The following is a 20,642-nucleotide window of genomic DNA, read 5'->3' as shown; positions in this document are numbered from 1 at the left end:
AAATTCGGCTGCTCGGGCAACATTTTCAATAGCACACTGCATGGCATACGTCCTTTCTCGTCATACAGTGTGGTATGAGGGAAATTTTGCCTGGACAGCTGTACTGCGGACTACTCTCATCTTGAATTCCAACTCTCAGGGAATCTTTTAAATGCACGACAATTTGTTCATGGAACCTCGGTTTTTCATCCCATCCGAGCAACTATACGTTGTATCTTGCCAGCAATCCCCCACCCTACCCCAGTCCTGCAACATCCCAGTTGGTGCAGAAAAGTAGAAATGAAATGAAATGAAATGAAATGAAATGAAATGGGGTTTAACGTCCTACTGTTCTGATCCGTCTAATGAAGACGGGCATACGCCTTACAGTGTGCTATGGGGGAAATTTTGCCCGGGCAGCGGCACTACGGCCTACTTTTATATCGAATTCCAACTGTTAAGGCATCTTTTAATTGCACGCCAATGTGCACACGGGACCTCGGTTTTTCGTCCCATCCGAACGACTAGACAGCTGTCCTTGTCAGGCCCTCCGTCCTGCATCACTGACAAGCAGGATCCACGCCGGAAAATATGGATGAACTTTCTCGGCCAATGCAGGGATCGAACACCCGAGTAGAACGTTATACCAAATTCAGTTAGCAAGTAATATTTGCATGTGTAACACTGTTAGCACGTCTTTAAGCCTAATAAAACAAGGATTAGTCCATGTTTGTAGAATTCACCGTCGGAATGGCAAGGAGGATTATCGAAATACGAGAGAAAACCTTTAATCTTGTCAATAACAGTATGTATTTAACTAATGGATAACGAGGGTTAAATAAGGAGGTATCGACATATTTGTTTCAGAATTGGTTTACACTGTAAATCGTTTGATATTAGTCCATCAGTTATATGGACTAATATAACTGACACACACACCCACGCAAACTAGGTTATTTCGGGACTAACGTATGGTTTGATTTTATTTCATTAATTCCTTGCGCGTAGGGATCTTTAGCAGTGGGGGGAAACTGGAGAACCCGGAGAAAACCTACGACGAGGTAGGATGGGTGACCCTACTCCTTGTCACGTACAAGCGGGGAATTAATTCCTTGGTTATATGGGTCTTTGGCAGTGGGATGAAACCAGAGAACCCGGAGAAAACCCACGAGGTTGGACAGGTGACCCTACTCCTTGTCACGTACAACTAGGAAATCGAAACCACACCACTTGACTCAATGGCAGACCTTATGATGCAACGCGTACGCCTTAATCATTCGGTCACCCAACCCCCTAGACCCTAGAGGACGACCATGCTCAAAGACCGTAAATACTGGAGCCGCGCCAGGAGATGGAGAGAAAACCTCCACGCGGTTGAGAAGGTGATCCTACACCACATTGTCAGTTCTGGCATTGATGACGATTCATGAATATAGAGCTTTCATATGCAGCCATCACCCTACTCTCTGTGATGTACATATAAGATTAGATGAATAACCACTGCCAAAACTTATCTTAAACAACACCTGTTTGATCAGTGTTGAAAATCAATGTACAGAATTGATCCAATCTGATATGTGAGTCTGTTTCTCGAGATGGATATCTTAAAATATATAAACCTCTTTAATTTAGGCCAAAATAAAGTAAGGGATTGTGTTGATCAGATGGGTTATTTCGAGTAGAAATGTGACAGAATCTAATTGGTGCTACTTTCGTTTTAAAATATTAAGCGGAAGTCAGTTTGTTTACTACTTTTAGTTTAGTTTCTGTATTAAACTTTCGTTGTTGGAAAACGAAATTAGGTATCTCCCAATGGCTCTACTTGCAGACTACTTCTATTTCTACCAAATCTTTCAGTTTACTAAATGTTATTTGTGCTTGATAAAGATAAGAGGATACTTATCGAAACGTCGTGCCCGTATATAATAAACCAGTGATTGTTGTCCCATATAACTGTACTAGCTAAATGTCGCTCATTCTGTACACAGAGAGATCCATCTACTTCATACTTCGAGAATAAATCTCTGCCTTAAATGGCTACCATGTCCAAAATTTAGTATATTGTTTTGTAATACGGTTCTGTACTATGTTTCACACTTGGCATACACACAGAGACTAGATAAACCTATTCAATTCCATTAAGTGGAAGCACAACAAATACGTCTTAAAATTCTCTAAGTATACTTAGTGTTTTCGACTACAATCGTCGATTTAGGACTTAAAATGTCGGTCAACTAGCTTAGTGTCTGTTCTCAAACTGAGCTAATTGTAGATAGACAGCCTAAGTTTAGTATGAGTGTCACTAAAGGAATATTCAAATTTTATATAAACAGATACCTAATTCACAAAGCAGATCAACAGACCACACTTAAGACACAATGAACATTTTATAATCAGTACACGAGTCGCGTAGTCTATGGTTTCGAGCGCCATTTGTATTGAACACAGAAAAACGTATCCTACAAGACAATAATAACAAAACGTTTAGAATGGACTAAGCAGTCGTAAACAGACGGGACATGGACACTTATAATATCTCATGTAACTGAACCAATAGCTGAAAACTGGCAAATTCTCGTGTTAAAAGTTTCGTGTATTTTGTAATGTTAAGTTTATTTGCCTGTCGAACCGTATTAGAATTAGAGTTAAGATAACAAACGAGTCCGTGTATTCATTTCTCGCGGAGGTATTTGGAAGCAAACAGAAAGTTTGTGTGTGTTCAGTGTTTTTATATTCAGCAGACGTAATTCGCAACGTGACACAAAATATCAAACTTCTTGATGACAACTTGAGAAAATCCAGATTTAGGCCATTTCTTATGTTGAAAGTTGTATATATGAAAGGGGCGATTGTATTGATTTGGATTGTTAAGTTTTGCCATTCCTGTGTTTTTCATCCAGCGTCTAACAGTGTTATTAGCCATATGATATGCTTTTCAGCATAAAATGTTTTTATCTTATATAAAATATCCTGCTGTGTAAAATGTTTATTTCTTTATTGGGAAAGCTGGGACTATAAATGAAGTGAATGAAAGATTAGGTTCCTGGCTGTCTCTTTCTTCCTGCGGATGCCCTTCTTGGCTGCGATATGATAACGAAAATGAAGTGGATGAAAGATTAGGTTCCTGGCCGTCTCTTTCTTCCTGCGGATGCCCTTCCTGGCTGCCATATGATAACGAAAATGGCCGTGAATTAAATATCGGGTGTTTTCAAATGTTATTGTGATTTTTTTTGTGTGCTTCATGAAAAGTACGCGCGGTATTATATATTGCGTTTGAATTCTGATGTTTATTAATATCGATGAAGTCTGAGACAAGTTCTAGAATCCGATATCACGTAATAACTACAAAGACTTTAACAGTGTGTGTTATTGATCGAACGTCATATAACGGTCAATGAAATGCACGTTCAATAGCGTGTGCGTTAAGCGTATGAATAGATGAAAGGTTTTGCTGGCTTTACGCGTGTTTGACATGGATGCCGTACTGTATGCAGGCCAAATATAATAAACGCCGCAGCGAATCAATTCTGGGTATTGATGAAGATAACGAAATACAACAGATGGGTAGGCTGCTATAGTTGAAACAGACAATAGGATCGTGCACACTAGAGGGATAGGATTATGTAATAGCGACGACAAAACGTCAATCAACAAGGGTGTTGTTGTCAGTTTCAGGCCTTTAGAATAGGATTAAAATTTAGCCCTATTATCAAAAGAGATTAATTTGAATAGCTACTAAACCGGTTTGGGTCGAACTGAAAGATCTTTTTACAAAGGAAATTCTAAACTTTTACGTTTTTTTTTTATTTTTAAATTTCTTTTACTTGGTTTTTAAGATTCTTACAAACTTCGCGTGAGAATTTATTTCATGAAGGACAGACAAATATAAACAAGCAATGAAAGGAGAGTTATAACGGAAAAGTAATTGGTCTTGATTGGGTGTTTTAAAGTGGATTACTGCAGACACGATTCTGCATGCGCATTTTTAAGAAGGGTAGTCATTCATTTAACGTGATGCATTAGTTTATTCTGTGCTTTGACATTTATACAAGTTTGCCTTTTATACAAGAAAAGTTTTCTTTAAAAAAAACTTGTTAAATGTACCATTATTGTGTATAGGCCTAGTGATGAGCGTGTTAATGTTCTGAGTAACACGTTCCTTGACTGTAGAACTGTTTTCAGATTTTTAACTCTATATTCGCCATTATTTGAATGAATAGTTCCCAGCGGTACAAAAAAAGGATAAATTAAATGTTTATTTTATGTTAATAGATGTGTTTGGTGTGCATTGTGTCGAGCGTGTACGAGAATTAAAATCAATACTCCTCTCGATCCCGTTTTTATGAAAGAACGGACTAACGGTATACACAGAGCGCGAGAGGTTCTTCCTGAAATACATGACGTCATTATTGCTAGAACACAGTAGGAGTTACGCCTGTGACATGGTTTATTTGGAGTAGAAAATCTTAAAAATGTCAGCTGAAGTGTGTTTCTGGATTTAAAAACACAGTGAAGACCCGTGGCTTCTATTGACAGCCCGCTTTTATTTTATCAAAGAAATTGTAGCGTCTCTGGGATGACAGAAACGGACTTGCCGAACCCGCGGGACTATGTGAAATGTGTGGTGGTAGGGGATGGAGAAGTGGGAAAGACGTGTTTACTAGTCAGCTATACAACGGATAAATTCCCTACGGTTCACGTACCAACTGTGTTTGAGAACTATGCTGGTAAGTACGAGAAGTAGAGCGGGAAATCGGTTAGTTACGTCGCGTGTCTAGGGTGTTCTATTACTGCACTTTGTAATGCGATGCTTTGTAAATAGATCTTTTCCCACAAACAAAGAAAAACACGTCCGTAGTTAATTTATGTTGCACGTTTTTAGAATATTGGTCTTATTTTTTTTTTTTATTCCGAAAGTTTCCAGAAAAGAAAATACGATGTCAATGTTTCAATTGATCATAAAATAATTTAATTTAATGTTTCAATGGAATTAATTTTAGTAATTAAGCTGGAATGGAATACAATTCTGTATTTTTCTAATATTATGTGACCGATATCCTATTCGTTACTATGCGTCTGTACAGTAGGCTACAGGGATCGCCTTAAGGCAGCAGTTTTGTTGCCAATAATCTTCGATTTATCAGGTTTAGTTCTTGTTATCACTTTCTCTACACGAGACCACGAATCTTTTTCTGGCAAATCCTGTGCTACATTCTCAATCATTGAGAGCAAACGGCAAACAAAAAGAGCAAATTCATAAAAACCTAAATCTGGTCTGTGACATTGTTTGAACGGACGACGCATAATGAACAAGTTATTTGTCAATGTCAAGGCGCTCTGTAATCAAGAGGGAAAGAGTTTTTATTCCATTTAAAGAAACACTAGAATTTGAGATATTTACCAGTTGCCAATCCCATTATATATTTTTTGACTTCCCTTTCTTCTATTTTTTATCTTTTAAACTGGTAGTAAGTTGTTATTTCCGCTATTTGAACACTAAACAATCCACTTAAAGACTTCTTAAAGCAGCCATGTTATAACTGCATGTCAACCACATATAGGAATATAATAATGTCATTGAGGTACAAGCTGCTTTATAAACCTTACCTCTCTAGTTTTGAGTCCCTTAAAGTTCACATAGAAACCAATTCAAGACTGCTTATTATCCTGAAATGACATGTTTTATATATTTTTAGAATGGTAATTAATAAAATGTAGGCCTAAATATTGACTACCTCAGTTCTTTAATGTAGCAATTTGTGCTCTACTGTCCCAGGCCATTTTTAAGGCCAAAGTACACTGAAAATTTTTGCACCCCCCCCCCTCCCACAGTGAAGCCAAAGTCTTCAAAGTACGGGGGTATGATTGGTAGGTCAGGGTATCAGGGGTGGACCAGTCAGTTGTTGGCTAATTGATGCTGAATCCTCTTGCTGGCTTTGGTTTATGACAAGGATTCTGGATTCGGTTATCTCGCGAGTAGTGAGATCTTCTCTCTCAAAATAGCTCAGAGCGGTCATTTAGAGTGCTTCCGCAGTTGCAAAACCTTATAAAACTGCCTGTACTGTCCCCCGCCCTGTTCATAAGTTGTACTGTTCATAAGTTCACGAAGAAACTGTTCGCTCTGCACGTCTCTACCTGAACCATTTTCCAAGATTTCTGTCTGAAAATTCTTGCCTCAGATCACTGGAAATGGGAATTCCGGCTTCTAGTTTTTGAAAATTTTCCAGGGGACCCCACTGTTGTGCACTTCATGCTTTCGTGGCTCGCAGCGTGTGGCCTTCATCGCTCGTGCACCCCCCTATCCATGGTCTCTGGATCTGCCCTTAGTTCATTGACTACTCTAGTACTCTGCCTCATCAAACAGAATGTACGTGTTTTATTTAAAATTTCATACAGATCCTATTGGTTTAAACAGTATTTATTCCAAGAGTATTATACAAATATAAAGGCATAAAGATCCTATTGTAGTGAACACTAATAGAACTAAATTTGAACCATAAGGTAGTCTGCTATCTTGATGAATTATTTTTCTCTAATTACACATGTAACCATGGTAATAAAAAAAATGAGTATGTTAGTCTCAAAATGAGAAGTATTGGGTTAAACTATTCTTTTTATATTGCCTACTTAAATAATTTACCCAGGGTATGTTTCATACTTTTAGATGAAATAAACCAGTTGTTTATTTAATGTTTACTTCTATCATAAAATTGTTTATATGAATATTACATAAATATTCTGTTAGATAAGGTTGAAAATGGAATATGCTACCCCATGTCTACATGTATGAATTTTGGTGAAGGATTTGTCAGTAAACTGTTTATGAGTATTATATAAATATTAGGTTACATAAGGTTGCATGGATTGAACATGCTCTTTTGTGGTTATCCCTGCATTGGCCGAGAGAGTTCATCGGGATTTTCTGACATGGTTTCCCCTTGCGAGTGGTGCAGGACGAAGGGTGTGACAAGGACAGCTGTCTAGTTATTTGGATAGGACAAAAAACCAAGGTCCTGTGTATACATTGGCGTGCATGTAAAAGATCCCTTAGCAGTTGGAATTCGATATAAGAGTGGGCCATAGTCCTGCTGCCCGGGCATTTTTTCCTTCATAACACACTGTATGGCCCAGTCAGAGCAGAACAATAGGACATTAAACTCCATTTCATTTCATAAAGTTTCAACAGATATAGAGTGAATAAAGGTGTGCACTAGGTATTGTTTAATGGTCAAGAGCGAGAAAATTAAGTAATATATTGTAACAACAAGAGGGTCGTAGGCCCAAGTGTTTTTACAATATATTACGTAATGTCTTAAGCTCAAGACCATTATACAGACACTCCGCAAGTGCTTTTACAGTGAAATACATCACGCGAGTCCAATATTTCACTAGTATATATAATGTACGATTGGCAAGTTACTCGTACGATTATTTGAAATTAAAATACAGATGTGACGTCACCCTTTGATGTTGGCAGTCTTTAAAATACAGATGTGACGTCACCCTTTGATGTTGGCGTACCATTATTTCAAATAATCTACGGCTCTCGTGTTGTTACAATATATTACTTAATGTCTCGCTCTCGACCATGAAACAATACATAACACACATAAAGTTAAATAGTACTACTGTATCCACCACTCTATATCCACCCAGATTCAAATGATAGATTTGATTTTATTATTGTTGTGATGAGTTACAGAAATTGATGGAGCTGGTTATACAGGACTATAATTGGCAAGTAAAATCCTTTAATACAAGTTATGTCGTGGTAACCTTTGAGTTACTTTAATCAAACCTTAAAGGTAGATTGACACTCCAGTGAGGAAACATGATCAGTTTAATTGTTTAAAGGTAGATTGACACCCCAGTGAGGAAACATGATCAGTTATTTGTTTAAACTTGTCGTACACACGATAAATAGTGTTCAACATCTTGTCAACATTTTCTCTAGGTCATGTTGAGACTAAAATATGGTTATTTTTATGGCTGTTAGCTGGGGAATTAGTCTGCCTACTTTTTCTTTTAATTTCAGAGAGAAAGAGAGAGAAATGGGGTTTAACGTTCATTTCGGGACTAACATATGGTTAAATTTTATTTCAATAATTTGCTTGCGCATAGGGTTCTTTAGCAGTGGGAGGAAACCAGGGGTTGGACAGGCGACCCTACTCTTCGTCACATACAACCGGGGAATCGAACCCATACCAGTTGACTCAATGACAGATCTTATGATATAATGCGCACGCGCTAACCATTCAACCATCCAAGAGTAATACTTTACATCTGAACAACTATAGACTAGGTTTGCTTCTCAGCCCAGCAGATTCTACATATTCCTGAAAGGTTGTTATCAATGCATGCTTGGATTTAATAGGATCAGGATACTCTGTTCCAACAGGCCAGGCCTCTCATGGACAAATCCTGATTGAACCATTTTAAAAGATACTTTTGAAGAGTAACAACACAATAAATAATTCATTGGTTTGGAATGTGTTGACATGAGTGGTGCTACCCTGACAAAATTCTTCCCTACACAAATACTATTCTATTTGTTAATCACAGTATGGCTTGAACTCAGTAATTGCTACATACACCCCCTTGTAGTATGCCTAAAGCATTAAAGGATGGGAGATGCTTGATTTTTTGTTAACAATTAACAAAAAGTGCGAGTTTCAGTTTAAATCAGAATGAATCACATCTGGTTTTAATCAGGGTTGAAACAGTCCTCTTTAATCATGTCTAGAGAAATTTTAACCAGTTGTGTTTTGTTCAATAAAGATTGAGGCTGTCAGGTGTAAGACTGTAGCAATCAAATTATAAAGTTACGGTTATTCGTTTTTCTACTGTAAATAGTTCATTTATTCTATTATCTCTGTAGCAGAAGGTGAGGTGTACGTGAGATAAATATACTGCATTCATCTTGAGACGGGGGTTGGATGGCCGAATGGTTAGCATGTGCGCGCTGTATGATAAGGTCTGTCCAATGAGTCAACTGGCAGGGTTTTGATTCCCCGGATGTACGTGACAAAGAGTAGGGTCGCCTGTCCAACCTCGTGGGGTTTTTCTGCAGGTCTTCCGGTTTCCTCCCACTGCAAAAGACCCCTACGAGTAAACAAATTATTGAAATAAAATTGAACCATATGTTAGTCCCGAAATAACGTTAAACCCCCATCTCTCTCTCTCTCTCTCTCTTTCTCTCATCTTGAGACCAACTTAATGCAGTTACACGCATGACAATCGGGCTGTCTTATCAACCTAATAGGCCCCCCGGCAAAGCAGTTCACTGGATCCCCTACCACCACAACCAATAACAGGAATAAAAATGTAAATGGTCGATACAATTTAACATCTTGTATTAGTATCTCTAACAAAATCAGTGTTTAAAGATTGTACAGCAAAGATGGGGCTCCTGTATTCGTGGAGCCCCCAGGCAACTGCCTAGCATGCCCATGCTTTAAGACGACACCGATAACAATGTGTAGACTAGATGGATGGAAATCATTTTTTCATTCATTTGTACAATTAGGCAACACCATCTTTGTCAATCCTGTGGCTGCCATCCCATAAAAGGCATGTGGCACGAAGTAGGGTTGCCCCCTCCCACTGTTAAAATCCCATGCATGTACTCACATTTATGAAATATGTTTGTGTTGAAATGACCTAATTAATACTGAGTGAACATTTCTCTCTTTTTAAAAAAACAAAACAGCGTGAAAGGTGCCAAATATCTGATTATATATTATAAACATTACAGAGTTGTCAAGTCAAGTGTTAGATATGTTTATTTTTATTCAGTAAATATATGTATTAATATTATAAACAAACTACACATTGATATGAAAAGATGAAAACCACAGCTTGCAAAAAACATATCATATAAAAATATCATTTTTTATGCATGTCTATTTTCAAAGGATGTGCCGCTGCATTGAACTTGAAAAATTAAAAGAGTTTTATCACTCTTGTAAATATATTAAATATTATTAAAATACAGATGTGACTTTGATGTTGGCATATCATTATTTCAAATAATGGTATGGACAATGTGCCAAGCGTACATTATTTATACTAGTTAAAATTTTGGACCCGTGTGACCTATTTCATTGCAAAGCAGTTGTTTAATGGTCTCGAGCTTAAGACATTGTGTAATATATTGGTTGTTTCAATATACTATACTTAACGTCTTGCTCTCCACCATTAAACCACACTTAATTTTATATCTTAGCTAAACTAACCCAAGACTTACCTATTTATAGATAATAATATAATCTGAGCACTGACTTAAAGTGGCAATAAGTAAGATTAGATAAAGGGCTAACAGTTCTCGCTATAATGAAAATAGAATGTGCTGAAAATTTCAGTCAAATTACTTCACTCTAAGCCAAGCTATCGGCGAAACAATTATAGGCTAGCCTTGATTGTCATTACTACCATTGTTACAATAATAAACCAAGTCTCGATTATTCATTTTTATGGATATTTCATCAACCACAAAATATATTCAAATCTACTAAATATCGGAGCCATCCGATGGCATCAAGAGTTGATTATGGTCTTGGTAATTTAATAAATGTCTAATTAATAATTTATATAACATTTCAGGCCTAAAGAAAGACATGCAACAGGCAGATTTAGCTTTTGCATAATGCATGTTTAATAAGAATAATGTATCCATCACAATCTCTTGTAAATTGGAAGTTAAAATATCCAAGCTGTGGCTTGGCTGATTAAAGGGGCATCATCAAGAGCTCAATCTGCCTTTTGCAGGTCTTTCTTTATTAACTTGCCAAAACCATAATCAACTCTTTATGCTATCAGATGCTCTTGATTTTCCACAGATTTAAATATGATTTGCGGTTAATGATTTAATTTAAAAATGGATAATTAAGACTACAATGAAACGAAATGAAATGGTGTTAATGAAGACGGGCATATGCTATATAGTGTGCTAGGAGGGAAATTTTGCCCGGACAGTGACGGGCATATGCTATATAGTGTGCTAGGAGGGAAATTTTGCCCGGACAGTGGCACTACGGCTTACTCTTATATCGAATTCCAACTTTCAAGGGATCTTTTACGTGCATGCCAATATGTATACGGGACCTCAGTTTTCCGCCCCATCCGAATGACTAGACAGCTGTCCTGCATCACTGACAAGGGGGAACCATGCAGGAAAATCTGGATGAACTTTCTCGGCCAATGCAGGGATCGAACACCAGACCTCCAGGCTAGTGAGCCAGCGTCTTATCCACTTAGCCACCGTGACCCCCAATTTTGTGACAATATGGCACTGCTGGTGCTAATGATAGATTAAATTTAAATGGTATTCATATTATGATATTCATATAAAAACATTTTGTTTGTTTTCAGTTACGCTGACAGTGGGAGATCAGAGTTTAGTTTTAGGGTTATTTGATACAGCGGGACAGGTAGGTTTCTATAATTTTTAATCATTAACTCATAATGTAGGCCTACCCTACAAAATGGCTGAATGAAATTTAAATCTGTTGGTCTTTTCAAACCCCTGGTCCCGAGTTCACAAAGCATTCTTAGACGTTAAGAATTTACTCAAAATTGTTCACCTTATTTTAACTGAAATTTAGCTCTTTATAAAACTTTTGTTTTTTTAATGTATCAAATTCATCAATAAAAAACTATGTGCAAAGTTTTGTGTTTGTGGATCAAAGATATATCTCATAAACAGTGATTGAAAGTTGAGTAAATTCTTAACTTAAGTCTGATAAGTTTAAAAGTACCTACTCATATATGAAATGAACTGGGCTTTAACGTTCTACTATTCTGCTAATGGATGCGTTTCCTTTTACTTTTGATCCAGTTACAACCCTCAAGGGATTCTTTTACCTGCACACTAATAATTACATGGGACCTCGATTTTGCCTGCACTGCAAGTGAATTCCAACTGTCAAGAGTTCTTTTATGTGCACACATATGGGTACCACAGGACCTTTGTCCCATCTGAAAGACTATACGCTGTTCCCTGCCAGGCCCTCTGTCCTGCTCCACTTGCAGTGGGAAAGCATGCTGAAACACCTGAGGAACTTGTTCATTCATGTAATATAAAGCGTCACATTTACTTCAATTCCTGATCAAAATCAATAAAAAAACTTATTCTAAATTTTACTATTTCGGTTATAACACTGCCAGTTGTATTTGTCTTGATTTTAAAACAAATTTGATTTTTGTATTTTAACAGGAAGAATTTGACCGTCTGCGAGTGTTGGCCTACCCAGATACAGATGTATTTGTTGTTTGTTTCTCGGTTATGAACCCAACATCCTTTGAAAATGTGAAAGAAAAATGGATTCCAGAAGTTCGGCATCACACTCCGGGTGTTCCAATCGTTTTGGTTGGAACGAAATCCGACCTGAGACATAGTTATCCAGAAATAAAACAATTAGAAGCTGAAAAACGATCGCCGGTTAAATTTCAACAAGGACTTGAATTGGCGAGTGAAATAGGTGCTCATTCATATGTCGAGTGTTCAGCGTTAACGCAAGATGGTCTCAAGGACGTGTTTGAAACAGCTGTTTACGCAGCTATTGGTGGTGGTGGGAATCAAAGTTCTGAAACAGACAAATGCAAAACAAACAATCACAAGAGACCATTTTGTGTACTTATTTAGATTTATAATAGTTATTGACGAAGGGGAAACCAGTTTCATCCCTTGACCAACAAAAATGACTAAAAACAAATTTAAACATTATAGTTTTGTGGTGGTGCTCATTTTAAAGACGGACATTTTGATAATTTTATGATTAATTTATATATTCCACATTTTTTTTTTTATACCTATGCAAAGATATTAGCATCATTTAAAGGGATAAGAACCAAATATATGGTTGGTTCTATTTAGAGGTTTCAGAGAGAGAGAGGAATGGGATTCAACGTCAACTCGATACAAACTAGGTCATTTCGGAACTAACATATGGTTCAATCTTATTTCAATAATTTGCTTGTGCATAGGGGTCTTTAGCAGTGGGAAGAAACCGGAGGACCCGGAGAAAACCAACAAGGTTGGACAGACAACCCTACTCCTTGTAACATATAACCCTTAGAGGTTTCAAAGCTGATCTCTGAAAAATATCAATTTTAGCAATCAATGCAGTAATGGTTACAAGACAATTGATTTGATGGGAATGGAGTTTATTGTCTCTTCTATGCTTTGTTTAGGTCATTTTGATATAAATAATAGAGTAATTTTTGTTTCTATGGTTACATGTGCAATGCAAGGGGGATAATTATTCCTGGACAACCATCTCTTCTTCTATTCTAGCTGCCATAGGATCTTGAATGTGAACTACTTATTGATAATGGGATGCATGTTTTCTGTTCTATCCGAAGGACTAGAAACACTTTCCTCAACATTCATACAGATCCCATCATTTACAAGTGAGAACCCAGCTTTAAAAATTATAAAAGAATGGGATGTGTTTTAACATCTTAGTGCAATATATCATTCATGGTGAGACTAACACATTCAAGTTTTATATACTATGCTTACATCTACATTTAAATAGGGGGAGGTGGGATTTGGCCTGGGCAGTGGTTTTTAAATGATAGCAATTCATGATTTGATATAATGATAATTTATTTATATAAATAATAAATAGTATGTGTATATAAGATTTGTTGACTTTTTAAAATATTATTTACAATTTACAACTTGTTGGTGAATACTGCTTTTAACATATTCAATTCATATTTAATTTTTACAGATTATATATATGCCAGACTTAATCATAACTAGAAAGGCCAGGTACAATAAAGAAATTTTGAAATGCACAATTGACAGGAGACAAAGTGAACTTGTCAAATGGATATATACACCCCCTGGACCCCCACTAAAGTTCAGTTAATAATGACCCCCTTTAACCAACTTTATACCATACATTTTTCTCCTCACTATTAAATATTTTAAATTAAAATGTTAGACATCTGAAGACATGTTCCTTATGGACAATTTAAGAGTTTTATAATCCATTACAAAACATCTCAGGGTCCTTTACATCATTTTAATTTAAAACCTAGGGTATTATTGTTCATCAACAGTTAATTCAGAAACATAATCTTTATATAATATTGTTCCTTTATCTGGATCTACGGCTGATGATAACATTTCTTCTAATTCATCCTGGGTAAATGGTTCACCTGTAGATATACAACAACACAATAATAATAATAATAAATTTATATAGCCCCGACAATTCAACTCAGCGAGCTGCTCTCAGACGCTTTACATAAGTACAACTAATATAAAATTACATCACTCACAACTTATTTATCGATAAAAAAGACAAACAAAAAGAGAGAGAGAGAAATGGGGTTAAATGTCCACTCGACACAAACTAGGTCATTTCGGGACTAACACATGGTTCAATTTTATTTCAATAATTCGCTTGCACGTAGGGGTCTTTAGCAGTAGGAGGACCCGGAGAAAACCCACATTACTCATTGTCACGTACAACCACGCCAGTTGACTTAATGACAGACCTTACGATACAGCAAGCACGTGCTAACCATTCGGACATCCATCTCCCTCGCCCCCCCCCCCAACAAAAAAATAGAGAACAGTATTTAGTACACATGGTTAAAGTCTGACACAAGCGCAGCTAGAACCGTATTCAATCAGCTGTATTGATCGTATAGGAGGAGAGTCAGCAACAGACCGCCTCTTTCACAAGATCAGGGGCAGGTTGCGTGAGAAAATACTGATTCATAATCTCCCATGCGATTGGGATTTAATTCTAATTCATCCTTGGTTATGAATGTATGAATGGAATGGGGTTTAATATCCTACTTCTCTGCTTCAACCTGACTAATAAAGATGGGCATATGCCCTGCTATGAGGGAAATCTTGCTCGGACAGCAACTGAATTCCAACTGTCAAGGGCTCTTTTACATGCACACCAAGGTATACAAAGGACCTCTGAGGGTTTTTTTTTGTCCCATCTGAACGATCAGATGCTAATCCTGGGTCAGTTCCAATGTCCTGCACCACTAACAATTGGAAACAAAGCCATAAAAACCTGAGAAACTTTCTCTGCCAAAACTGGGATTGAACCCGTTCTGCTCCGACTGGGCTAATGAAGACGAGCATACGCCATACATTGTGCTATGAGGGAAATTTTGCCCGGGCAGCGGCACTATGACCTACTTTTATATATCGAATTACAACTGTTAAGGGATCTTTTACGTGCACGCCAATGTATTTTAGAGTACTGACAAACTGTTCTGATCAGCTGGTTTACAATTATGTGTTTTAACAATTACATTGATGGAATGTACATTTCCATATGGTTTTAAAATTTGATAACAAGCCAATTATTAAAAAAACATCTGAGTCCAATTCTGGGCATTATTGACACAGACATGAGATGGGACTTTAAGCAAGACTACGAACCTTCTTCTGTCATATATTTTTCTAATTCTTCTCTGGTTAAATATCCTTTCATTTCAACATCTAAAACTTGAAAAGCTTTTAATAAAATATCTTCCGGTGATGGTTTATATCTACAATAAATAAAACAAAACACAATAAAATATCTTCCGGTGATGGTTTATATCTACAATAAATAAAACAAAACACAATAAAATATCTTCCGGTGATGGTTTATATCTACAATAAATAAAACAAAACACAATAAAATATCTTCCGGTGATGGTTTATATCTACAATAAATAAAACAAAACACAATAAAATATCTTCCGGTGATGGTTTATATCTATAAAAAAAAAACAAAACACAATAAAATATCTTCCGGTGATGGTTTATATCTACAATAAAACAAAACACAATAAAATATCTTCTGGTGATGGTTTATATCTGTAATAAATAAAACAAAACACAATAAAATATCTTCAGGTGATGGTTTATATCTACAATATATAAAACAAAACACAATAAAATATCTTCTGGTGATGGTTTATATCTACAATAAATAAAACACAATAAAATATCTTCTGGTGATGGTTTATATCTACAATATATAAAACACAATAAAATATCTTCTGATGATGGTTTATATCTACAATAAATAAAACACAATAAAATATCTTCTGGTGATGGTTTATATCTATAATAAATAAAACAAAACACAATTAAAGTCAGAGAGATAAATGGGATTTAACGACCAAACAATTTTGAGGCTAACATATATGGTACAATTCTGTTCAATAATTCGATGCACATTGAGGTGTGTGTGTGTGTTAAGTAGGCGACTTTACTCCTTGTCACATACAGGCACAGGCCTAATGATCTAAAGGGCACTTAAAACATACAATTATAATACAGATTTTTTGTATTCTATTTACCTATTATAACAAAAGTCGATGCCAATAACATGAGAAGAGAAAGAAGTAGGGTTTAATATCCACTCAATGCAGTTGAAGAAACCTCATGAGGGCAGGCAAGCAACCCTACTCTTTGTCAAGAAAGAGAGAGAGAGAAATGGGGTCTCTTTGTCAAGAAACCTCATATCGGTAGGGAAGCAACCCTGACTACTGCATTGATAACATTATCTACTGAAGCCTACACCATACACAGATCTTATAGAGGAGCAGAGTCAGGTTCCTTTTTCTTTCACTCTGCTTTGTTCTCTTAAAGATACATTCCTACGAAAGTATTTATAGGGTAGTTATTTCCAATAAAAGTATGGCAGATCTGGTATAAGGAAAGTAGAAACCCCCATTTTTACTAGAAAAATACTGGATTCCCTGAAAATCACCCATGGGGCAAGCACTCGGCAAACACGTCAGGGTATCACTAATTGTCATCCCGATGGCTTATTGTCTGCCAGCTTGACTTAGGGAGTGGGTGTTATTTCTTGATCGAAAGGTTGGGTGGTTTTGGGAACATTGAGGGGTTTGAAAGTACAACAGACTCTACAATTAAATACACAGGTGAATCTTGGTTAATCATCCCATTCGAACAACTAGATGCTTTTCCCTACAAGCTCCACAGTACTTCCTGCACCAAAAAACAAAGGAAAAGCAGACTGGAAAATCATAATAGGACCCTACATTGGAATAGCTGACAGATCTGCAGTGTTGTCATTGAGATCACTGTGCCACAGCACCCAGACTGACAATATATGCTTTACCTTCTTTCCATTAAGATTTTTGTCATCATAGGAAGAAATTTTTCAAATCTGATATAACCGGTGTTTTCTTCTTCTTCAATCTGTAAATAAATTAATAAGTGTGAGTCGTTTAACTTACAAAGCAACATCATTCATTTCCTAAATGTTTTTAAACTTGGATGTCACTGTAGTTTAGTTGGCTATAGGTTGAATTTCAATGCTATTATAGTGAATACCTTGTGTACTTATATTGAGAGAGAGAGAGAGGGAGGTTTAAGTCCACAAACTAGGCCATTTCGGGACTAACATGGTTTAATTGTATTTCAATAATTCGCTTGCGCGTAGGGGTCTTTAGCAGTGGGAGGAAACCGGTTTAAAGTGGTTTAATGTCCACTTGACACAAACTAGGTCATTTTGGTACTAACATGGTTCAATTTTATTTCAATAATTTGCTTGCGTGTAGGGGTATTTAGCAGTGGGAGGAAGCCAGAGGACTCGGAAAAAACTCAAGAGATTGGACAGACGACCCTTTTCCTTGTCACATACAAGCGGGGAACCGAAACCATGCCACTTGACTCAATGACAGACCTTCCGATCCAATATGCACGCATTAACCATTCAGCCACTATATTTATACTGGAGACCTTTTTCAAATAATATTTTCAAAATAACCTTTGACCTGTCTAATTTTTTAAAATCTATGCACTGACCTACTTAATTATAAGTATGGAGGAGTGTTGGTTTAACAACCAGAAAGCAAGTAATGAATATGTAAACTGGAAATTAATAGCTTATACCAACGGATTGTCATAATTGTCTTAAATTATCCATGCAATATTAATTTGAACATACCTGATGTAAGTGTACAGTCAAACTGAAATCTAGTGTTAGTGTTAGTTGTAATCATAATAAGATTTCAACTGAAGGAAACATTATCCTGACAGAATCTTATAAAATCAAAACATTGTCAGTCTAAACAAGTTTTATAATTACCTCATGTAACATATCCTGTAATTCACCTTCTGTAGGACAACAACCCAGTGATCTCACAATTGTACCAATTTCTCTAAAAAATAAGGGGTAGATTAATAATATCATAATAATATATCACACCAATTGTACCAATTTCTTTAAAAGAGAGAAAACGTGGAAGAGTAATAATATCGCGCCTATTAAATCCACAAATGCATGCTAAACTACCAAATCTATACAACTTACACTCTAATTATAATGAATTGAATGATTGAATGAGTTTTCAAATTGTGATTTGAGTGAATTCAACAATATGTGGTAAGCCGTTCCATAAAGTAGCTAAGTCTCTAACTCAATATCATCCAAAATCTTCAACATTGAAAACACGATTTATTTGTCAAATTAAATCAACATTGATGTTGTGATCTTACCGGAAAAAGATGGGCTTTTGATATCCAATATGTAAGACAAAATAAACATTTTACCATTGGTACACGAATCGTGTACCATAATGGACTTCAGTCCCAGTTGTAACAAGAGACTCGAGGAACGAGGCTAGACACATTGCACCAAATGTAGACTGGAATAACCAGGCGCTAGAAATTTGCACTCGATTGAGACTGCTGGCTTATTTCGCCGAACATAACTATTTGAAATTGGAGTAAAAACGGAAACCATTGAATGTAAATCAGTTTATATACATTCATATTACAGTATTATATGCGTTGCGACCCACTTTTGTCAATTTATATGTCCCAAATGTAAGCGATTTAGCTCCTTTAAACAATATCAAACTTTATTCATTATCATCCAACCTCTATGTCGTAAATAATTATCACTGTAATAATTAATGATTTCTAATCTATAATTCTCTCATTCATTGTAATATTTACCTCACATCAACGGTTTTATTTGATTCATGGTCGAAAATATCAAAAGCCTCTGTGATTTTTCTCTGAATTTCGTTAAACAAGGAATCTACAAAAGAAAAGAAAAACTGAGTTCGAAGTTTGTATTGGGAGTTGTGTAAAACAAACATTTTTAGTAAGCTTACATCTAAAGGGTGCATTTTCAGACAAGCCCCTGAAATTAAAAATGTATGCCATGGTTATGAATATTCATTGTGGAACTAGAAAACATTGCGATATAATCACTATATCGTGATATTTTATAAAATGTCAATGATTTCAGTTAACATCCTGGTAAATATAAATAAACATGCATAAATTAAAAGTTGGAAATACGCTACCCCCGGAGTATTCACTTGACACTTTCTAGTCCATATTATTAAAAGTTCTTAGCATAATTACAGTATCAAATTAACAAACAAAATTTAATGAGCTGGTTCAATCATAGATCTAATATAGTAATAGACATGAAGACTTGCTAAAAATGTTGTTCTATGTGTTGTTGTTTATTACAATTTTGATTTCCAATACATTAATTGTGCACATAGCTTAACATATAAATATAATAAATCACTTCCCATTGAAATAAAGGTGAAACTTTACCACATAAATTCATAAATTTAATCAAATCCAACGGCAGAATTAGCTGGCTATTCCCGACAGTTTAAATTTGACTTCTTTATGCCATGTAGGTGGGGCTATATGTCATGTACAACAGCCAATAAAAATACACAAGAAGTACTAACCCATACAAGTCATGCATGAATAATGTACAGTAATGTTGGTATAAATTTTGACCAATTTCGTTTTGTTATATATGGTCGAGTTACGTAAATTTGTGCGTTCTTCATATTTAGATTTCAATGGCTTCTGCCAAGCTGTTTAGCAGAAGTGGACGTATTTTTAACAGCATCTTGTGTCGCACATACTGACTGTAGTGAGGTAAGCAAGGTCTTATTTTCTCACTAAAATGTTCCTTTACATTGCACAGCCATTTACAGGGACTGACATGCGACTGTTTAACAGTAAAAAGTTGCCCAGTAAGATATAGAGGGAACAGAAAAATTTTCGACAAAAAGTCAATAGCCTTTACTATAGGATAGGCCAGTTCCTGAATGTGTACTGTAGTAATGACTCATCATGAGAACTTACCTTCGGCTTCAGAGCTGAACTACTATTACTTTTTTAGGACACTTTCTTTATATTTTTTATTTATTATAGTTAAAAGATAGACCAGATAATGATATGAATTGAAACTGATTGACAGTAGGCCTGTACTCCTAGAGCCACTAGCCAAAAGGCGATCGATAGGCCTCTAATAGTACTAGGCCTATAGCCACTATAGGCATTGCCATAGGGTAAACTTACATTTATAATTTACCAGACACTAGGCCTAGTCCATCAAAACATAGATATTACCATTATGATCAAAATTAGTACTAAAGGAACAGTGTACATCACATTAGGTTAAGGCCTAATTTTATTTTCGTACATAAAACAAGTCATAGTACAATTTGTTAATTCAAGAAAGCTTAGAACCTGCATTTTCCTTTGCTTCGTCTGTGCTGGCTGCCATGATGTATACAAATGTGTTGCTAACGGTAGGCGCGATAAATTTTTAGAGACCCGCTTTGGTCTCGTTCTTTCCAGACGCAATAATTTCTCGTGTAATTTTCATGCTAAT

At 36.1% G+C, this 20,642-nt stretch overlaps 2 protein-coding genes across 2 annotated transcripts; one reads left to right on the top strand and one right to left on the bottom strand.

The window, feature by feature from the left end:
- Window positions 1–2,640: 2,640 nt before the first annotated feature.
- Window positions 2,641–13,566, top strand: LOC126821081 (uncharacterized). The gene is made up of 3 exons (XM_050549389.2): window positions 2,641–4,706; window positions 11,350–11,408; window positions 12,194–13,566. Exons 1-3 carry the CDS (start codon window positions 4,556–4,558, stop codon window positions 12,620–12,622), a joined length of 639 nt encoding a protein of 212 aa, XP_050405346.1. The 5' UTR covers window positions 2,641–4,555; the 3' UTR covers window positions 12,623–13,566.
- Window positions 13,567–13,570: 4 nt separating this feature from the next.
- Window positions 13,571–20,616, bottom strand: LOC126821082 (dynein regulatory complex protein 8). The gene is made up of 6 exons (XM_050549390.1): window positions 20,498–20,616; window positions 18,944–19,028; window positions 18,072–18,144; window positions 17,100–17,179; window positions 15,401–15,510; window positions 13,571–14,148 (listed from the first exon to the last, which is right to left on the bottom strand). Exons 1-6 carry the CDS (start codon window positions 20,532–20,534, stop codon window positions 14,033–14,035), a joined length of 501 nt encoding a protein of 166 aa, XP_050405347.1. The 5' UTR covers window positions 20,535–20,616; the 3' UTR covers window positions 13,571–14,032.
- Window positions 20,617–20,642: the final 26 nt, after the last annotated feature.

The sequence above is a fragment of the Patella vulgata genome, chromosome 5 (assembly GCF_932274485.2).
Source record: "Patella vulgata chromosome 5, xgPatVulg1.2, whole genome shotgun sequence".
Classification (NCBI taxonomy): domain Eukaryota; kingdom Metazoa; phylum Mollusca; class Gastropoda; family Patellidae; genus Patella; species Patella vulgata.
The sequence above is the reverse complement of the archived record's forward strand: the minus strand, read 5'-3'. Positions and strand labels throughout refer to the sequence as shown.